This window comes from Passer montanus, unplaced genomic scaffold, assembly GCF_014805655.1.
Source record: "Passer montanus isolate IOZ18808 unplaced genomic scaffold, ASM1480565v1 scaffold29, whole genome shotgun sequence".
Lineage (NCBI taxonomy): Eukaryota > Metazoa > Chordata > Aves > Passeriformes > Passeridae > Passer > Passer montanus.
The window spans coordinates 8,043,544-8,050,950 of record NW_024367596.1 but is presented as its reverse complement, the minus strand read 5'-3'; the positions used below and the strand labels follow the sequence as shown (position 1 = coordinate 8,050,950).

General features: G+C 42.2%; 1 protein-coding gene across 1 annotated transcript; it reads left to right on the top strand.

The window, feature by feature from the left end:
* Nucleotides 1-324: 324 nt before the first annotated feature.
* Nucleotides 325-7,099, top strand: AHSG (alpha 2-HS glycoprotein). The gene is made up of 7 exons (XM_039713739.1): nt 325-601; nt 1,942-2,052; nt 3,192-3,276; nt 4,109-4,272; nt 4,557-4,670; nt 5,557-5,637; nt 6,473-7,099. Exons 1-7 carry the CDS (start codon nt 398-400, stop codon nt 6,746-6,748), a joined length of 1,035 nt encoding a protein of 344 aa, XP_039569673.1. The 5' UTR covers nt 325-397; the 3' UTR covers nt 6,749-7,099.
* The last annotated feature ends 308 nt before the right edge of the window (nt 7,100-7,407 follow it).

The following is a 7,407-nucleotide window of genomic DNA, read 5'->3' as shown; positions in this document are numbered from 1 at the left end:
CAAGAAAGCTTAATTAGCACTAGCATCTCGACACATTTAACAGAAGGGATCACATTCCTCTTACATGGACAGTATTTGGTTGGTAGAAGTGTCTAAAAATTGTGCTACATTTTTGCTGACGCTTTCTTCTTAAGCTGCTTTAGCAGACTTCGCAATATCCTACCTGATAAAATTTACTTTGGCCAAAATTAATCAGTCAGCTTGATGTCCTAACATTTACTTTTCTCTTTTGTTGTTTGCAATGCTTCTTGGAACTGGGACAAATATCAGGCATGTGCTCATGTAAATCTGAGGTATGTACTATATAAATGAGGCCCCAGTTCTTGCTACCTAGCTACCATCTGAGCTGTATTCTTAGATCTTTATTTCTGAAAGGGATCAGTTTTCCTCAGGTGCCATGAAGGCACTAGTAGCTTTAATACTGCTTGTTCAGCTTCCAATTCACAAAGCTGTACCAGCAGCTCCCCCTGCTCCCTTGGGCTGTGATGACCCAGAATCTGAAGCAGCAGCTGAAGTTGCTGTGAATTATATTAATGGCCACAGTCATCATGGATACAAGTTTGCCTTAAACAGAATCGAGGATATCCGCGTGGTACCCCAGGTAAGTGAGGAGGCAGAACAGGCAGAGCACTGTGTTCACCTGGGATGCTTGGAAATCACCAAGGGCCTGCAAGGGCTGTATCCTCACACGGGGAAATCAGCATGGCTCTGTTGATTTAAATGGGGCAAGGACACCTGGTAGCAGTGGAGAATCCAGGTCACTGGAATGTAGCTCTCAAAGAGCAGAACAGAGGGGGAGAGAGAAATGTTCAGACTTTTTTGTACAATGCTAGAAAGAGCTCGGGTTACACACGCAGCACATTTGCTAGGGCAGATCATTCTAGGTGCTGATTTGTGAACCCAGTAGCTAATCTGGAGAAAAACTGAGGATAATCTTTGAGATGCAGGTAATTACTTATTGGCTAAACACATACCTATCAAAGCTCCATGCTATTTGTGATTTTGTAGTAGGCATTAATTTTACCTAATGTCCATTGAGCTGCCAAGGGGTCTAAATGGAAATAACAGTGGCTTATTTTCCCTAAGATCTATTGCCATCATTGTAGGCATATAGACAAGCTATAGAAAAGGTCATTAATACAATATATGTGCAACTTTAGAACCTTTGATTCTCTTAAAACATGGAAAACAGTTCCATGAGTGAAAACATGACAAGAGTGATAGACATGAGTGAAACTCCATGGCAGTTTTCTACTTGTTATGAAAGAGAAGATACCAAAAGATACATTTAGAAAAGATTGTAACAGACATAAATGAGATAAGAAGTGCATGCAGAGTTACCCATACAAAAACACTGGTGACACTGCTTTGCTCATATTAATGCTTTTACACTAAAATGACTTAATTGGTTTAAATGGAACCACTCATGACTTGAACATCAGAATGAATCTTGGACCTACCTAGGGAACCCAAGGAACTGTGTCCTGTGTTACAGATGCAAAGGAACTGGAGCACTTCAGTGTAATTCAAATGGACTAAGGAAGACAGGTCAATGTTCACTGGTGTTTGTTTGGTATCTACTTATAGAAACATGAAGTTTTTTCATCAAAAAGAAAGCTGTTGACTTTTTAAAACTACCCAGGAAAAATAAAATTAACTTAAGAGAACTGACTCACTACATACAAACTTGACTTTGCCAAATTTATGAGCCTGTTCCTTATTAGCTGGAATAAACTCAGTGTGATTATCTTGACTTACTCCAGATTTGGAGTGCTGTTTTTTTATAAAGTTAAAAGTGAGGACCTTTTCATTTACTCTGGTGTATACTTGGAGCTACCCATGATAGTCAGCAACAGAGGAAGTGCAGCCCCAGGGAAGAAATCTGGTGATGTTTTGTGAAGAAATTACATCAATTCCAATGGTTTATTTTTTTCCTTTCAGGGGCCAAATAATGACTTAATATTTCTTGAACTTGACTTACTGGAGACCAAGTGCCCTATTCTCAGCCCTACACCTCTTGCAAATTGCACAGTGAGGAGCTTTGCAGAGCATGTGAGTACCTGAACACTACCAGCAGGGTCCAAAGGTGCATGTTCAATATGCTGATGCCAGAGGTCAGGCTATCACCAGATTCCCAAGCAAATGTCATATCCCTGTAACAGCCTATAACCACCCCCACTTGCAACCTCCTCGCTGACTTCACTGCCTTCATGTCAGGAAGGACTTCACTCCTGGATTCCTTTCATGTCCTGTTATCTGAAGAGGACAGATCTCTGCCAACATAACATCCCACACACAGTCCATGAATGCCATGGGGCCTGCTTTAGGGGCTCCACATTCAGTCAGCCCAGATGTCACTGCCTCACTGCAAACCACAGACAGGGCAGGCTGTCAATCTGTGCAGAAATACCCTTCCCTTGGCTACGTGTGGGTTGTTACCTGGTGCAGTTCCACCAAGCCTTCTCTTCCTAGTTACAACTGCTGATGAGCTATTCCCTTCAGATAGGGCTCTGCCTTTGAAGTAGTGCTCAGCTGGAATTTACTGGCCTCAGATATTTTGTTCTTATGCAAGTGTGATCCAGCTGTGAGACGCTTTCCTGACCAAAGCAGTGGAAATGTTGTCTGAGCCTGCTGTTTCTAGAATGGGGCCCAATTCACAGAGCTCACTAAATATGAATCATGATCTACCCCTGTATTCATCAGGGCTCAGATTCTATTTTCCATCAGGGGGGAGGTAACTCTAACTGTTCCCTCTTCCCAGTGACTCCAGCTTTGCCTTTGACATCTCCTCCCTGCTGGATCATGTTGCTCACACAAGGCAGCACACTCTGCTGTTACCATGGCCACTGACCAGCTGAGATTAGTGAGAATGTTATCAAAGAGCTCTGTGGAAGGTCTTAATTCATAAGTATTCATATTCTTTCCTCTATATGAGAGACAAACCTGTACTAAATGTCCACAATCTTGCTACCCTGGTACTTTTGATACTTTTGAAATCCAGATTTGGATCCAGATTTTGTAGCTCTGATCTGCCTTTTACAAAATCACAGACATCAGGACATGCCTAGCAGTGCCTTTGCCATCAGACCGATGTTGTCAGGAATGGTCAGCCAGGATCTGTTCTTTTGAATTTAGTGGCCCTTTATCAGAAAATCCAACAATATAATCCTTTGATTTTTGTCTCTCTCTAGGCAGTTGAGGGTGACTGTGATGTTAAAATGCAGAAGGTGGATGGGACATTATCTGTACTTGCTAGCAAATGCCACTCACATGCAGGTAAAGGCTTTGTCTGTAGGTTTGAATCTAGAGGCTGGTGTATTTTTATAGCAGTGGTTACAGTTCAGTGGCTTTTCTGATTCTAAACTGCTGGGTATAAATATGGCATAAAGGACAACCGTTAATGGGTTTTCTAAATCCAGCCCCCTTTTCTGGTTTAATTCCCTTACAAACCACTGTTTCTCTTTGCTTCTCTTTACTGTGACAACTAAGATACTGTAAGACTAACTGGGGAGCAAGTCCCAGATTTGAGTCTTTTCAGCTAGCAGTTTAACCTTAAGAATTTGATTCCTTGTTGATCTGAGTTTACTTGCACTTGTTGGTCATCAGAGTCCCATTGGCAGATGCAGCTTCCTTACTAAATCCAGCATTTTCAATACTGCCATGGGAAAGCAGAATGTCTATTCTGCCTGCTCAGTGTGAGATCTCTTTGCACTGTATGAGATGTCTTCAGTACTACTGTCAAAACTGATGACTGAAATAACAAACACAGTCCAGTGAGGTAAAATATCTTCATTTTTCTACCATTCCTTGTGTGAGCTGAAGCACCTTTTCACTGGTATCATAGAGACGTTTCCAGAAAGAAAATTTTCTAAAAACTGAGTAAGAACATATAAAATGTGCTACTGAAGTCCACAGCACTCTTCCTTGCAGAAAGATCTGAATGGCCAAGTCGTGTGACACACTGCCATCTATAGCCTGCACTGGAAAAATTCCTTCCACTTTAATTTGGGACAGGATTTTAAACAGTGCTTTGTGTTACTGAATAGGCCTATAATGCCTTTTTAAACAATTTACAATCTGATCAAAACATGCTCTGTTCCTCCTGCAGACTCCACTGAAGACATTCGCAAAGTCTGCCCTGACTGTCCTGTGCTGGCAAGAATGAACGACACAGAGGTGTTGGAAACGGTGTCAGCTGCTCTCAATGCCTACAACAGCAAAACCACTGATTCTTACCTCAGACTCCTCGAGATCGGAAGAGCCAAAATACAGGTAATTTCTACAGCTATGTCTAGCCTTTCATATAAACATAATATTTCATGTACAGTAATTGTGCACTGCTAGCTAGTTATGTTTGCAAACAGACACAATTTGCTTGCTCTAATTCGCCCTCCTGATTTGCTTTTAATTTCCCAACTATTATGTGTCATTTTAGCCACAGGATTCCCTTTCCCTCCAGCGGGAGATGAAGCCACAACATTTGCCTTTTATCTTTTCTCAGCAGCTCTGCAGTTTCTGAGTGCAAAGTCAGTCAAACATCTTTCCTGTTTTATCAGTATCACCCAGGGCACGTTGTTGTTGCTGAGTTTGCCGTGGGTGCCACAAACTGCTCTGCAGAAGAAGCCAAAGCCAACGTGGGGGCTTGTCAGCTGCTGCCCGAGGATCAGTCTGTGAGTATGGCAGCACATCAGCCCCAGCCTCCCCAACCCCGGCGTGGAAAAGCAGCATCATGCTGGGATGTGCTTGCACTGGAGCAGGAATAGACCCCTGTGGGGATCAAAGGGCAAGAGATGTGTAGCTTCATGATATGTTTTTCAGTATATCACTCTTAAAGCTATATCACACCTTTCTCTTTTCTCTGAGGTACCTGGACTGAATTCTAATGGCTTTGAATACATTTGAAAAAGGCTTGAGCACCAGAGATGGAATATTTTTAATGAATAGACTATATATGATTGTTTATTCTTAAAGTGAGCACCTGAGAAAATCAGGTTCTTTGTACCAGACAGTACACAGTAACATTAAAAACAAAACAAAACAAAAGCAAACAACCAACCAACAACAACAAAAAACAAAAAAACCAAAAAACAAAACAAAACAAAACAAAACCAAACCAAACCAAACCAAAACAAAACAAAATAACTACCCCAGGCTGTTTTCCCCTCCTACAATACCAGTGCACTCAGTTCTGATAGATATGCTTTTGAGAATTATACTGTATACTTTACTATGTTAAAATGCGTGTTTCTGATGAAACTGAGTCCTAAGCAGTTCTAGAGGGTGGAGCTCTTTACCTAGATTCTTATATATTCTTTCCCTCCCTCATATCCAGACATACAAAGGATCTTACTATAGAAGGGCACAGGAGTTTCCCTTATTTGTTGCTTATGCATTTAAAGAGCTTTATTTTTTTGAGCCCAGCAGGCTAAAAAGCAAGCACTCCACTGCTCAGATTAAACATGAGAACAAGTTGCCATTTCTAAATGTGCTGAAATTAAAATGCAGTCTCCTTCTATTTTCTAACTATTTTCTCTTGACTATGTTCTGCTTTGCCAGAATTTTGGTTTCTGCACAGCAGTGATGGTAAAAAGTCCCTCACAAGACCTTCAAGTGGACTGCCAGTTGTATGGACATCAGGTACCAGCTCCAGATATTCCCTTGCTTTCCTGGGTATTCTAGCCTACTGGTGCTGTTACAAGGCATCATCTTGAGTTTACTTCTTTCACTGTAGCCTGCATTAGCCACCTGTGATACCTTAAGTTTGTATCCTAAAAGCCAAGGTAAGGTAGCTCCTGATTACCCTACGGATTTCTGTGCTGGGAATTAAGTCATGTCTGCCATCCATGTTTGATACAATTTGTCCCCTTGACATCTGGGAGATTCACATGTCCAGCAGGGCAAAGGGAACCAAACTCTGCTCAGCTAAAGGGATGGGGCAGATAAATGTAAAACAGAAATCAGCATTGTCAGGCTGGAGTTTAGTCCTTAGACATGACTGAATTCAGGGACCTTGTCCTGCACTGCTGTGGCAAGGGGAGGGAAATGTGCGCCTGACCTGGTACCCTCCAGGTATTTTAGCCCACATTTGGTCTCAGGAGGACTAGGTGGTGGTTGAATGCTTCCTATGGACAACAGCTCTTGGTAACTCAACAGTAATTAGCTGTCTAGGAGGTATATGAAAGAGAAAATGAGACAGCTGGTCTTGAATGTTTCACCAGCTGTGCAGGTGGCCCTGAAAGATCATATAGCACAGAATTTGGTCCTAATGATTCATTGGCTATAAAAAATGTGTACCTGGGTTCCTGTGCATGTGTTCCAATGCAAATCAGACTTCTGTGATAGTCAGGAACATTTGAGCCTGGGTTGCAGGCCTACAGCTTTTAGGAGCAGGGCACCTAGTCAGGTATCAATTACCTGTACATCACAAGCCCCAAATCACTGAAAACCAACATGACCTGTTTTTCTTTTCCAGCCTGGTGTTACCTATGCTCATCCAGGTCAAGACACATCAGCAGGACTGGCACCCAGTGCTGTAGGCGTCACAAACCACAATCTTGGGCTTTTCCACAATAACCCTGTTGCATCTGAATCCAGCTCTTCAGAAATTTTGCGTTCCATGCTCTCAGCAAAATCAGTAACAAAGAGAGCAGTTGCAGAGGCTGCTCAGCATGACAAAGTACCTCGTCCAGTTGGCTTTGTGCCTCCTCCTCCTCCCTGCCCTGGGAAGATTCGCCATTTCGATATCTAGGCTGTGTTTCAGAATGCAAGGCAGCCAAACTGAGGGATCAGTGCAACAGCAACACACAGACCACAACATCGACTACAAATAGGTGAGAACACTTGACTCTGAGCCTGAATGAGTTTTACCCTCCAGAGGGCAGAGCCATGGTCAGGGTCTTGCAAAGGCCTGCTCCAAAATATAGATGATTACAACATATAGCAGTAGTTTACTTTACATACAGGGATTCTCTAGTTAAAATACAGAAAATATTGTTTCAGTGAAACTGTTGTAAGAGCTATACAACAGTTGTAGCTTTGTGATAGAAACACCACCCAAAAGGGTAGTTCACAATAAAATGTTCAAAGCTTTGCTACCTTCTATCCGTATATATTTTCATTTAGTTGTCAAGTATCTCCTTCACAGCATTATGAGTCATATTCTGGGCTTGATTTCAAAAACACTAAGCTCCTGCACTTCTCATCAGCTTCACTGGGATGTGTGGGTGCTGAGCACTGTAGAAAATCAGGTCAGTCCTCCCTTTTGATCACACACCAATAGCACTAAAGAAGTGGCAGGAAAAAAGTACTTTTCCCTTCCACCTATAACGTTTCCTACCATGTGCCTATTTATGATATCCATCAGAAGTACCTTAAAACTTTTGGACATGGCACAAGAGCATCCATATC

What these genes read in the sequence shown, in the direction of transcription:
- AHSG (XM_039713739.1), top strand. Translation starts at nt 398, where the DNA reads ATGAAGGCACTAGTAGCTTTAATACTGCTTGTTCAGCTTCCAATTCAC. An exon ending in CAAATGCCACTCACATGCAG is followed by an intron (nt 3,277 to 4,108) that starts GTAAAGGCTTTG and finishes TTCCTCCTGCAG; the next exon opens with ACTCCACTGAAGACATTCGC. An exon ending in TGCTGCCCGAGGATCAGTCT is followed by an intron (nt 4,671 to 5,556) that starts GTGAGTATGGCA and finishes CTGCTTTGCCAG; the next exon opens with AATTTTGGTTTCTGCACAGC.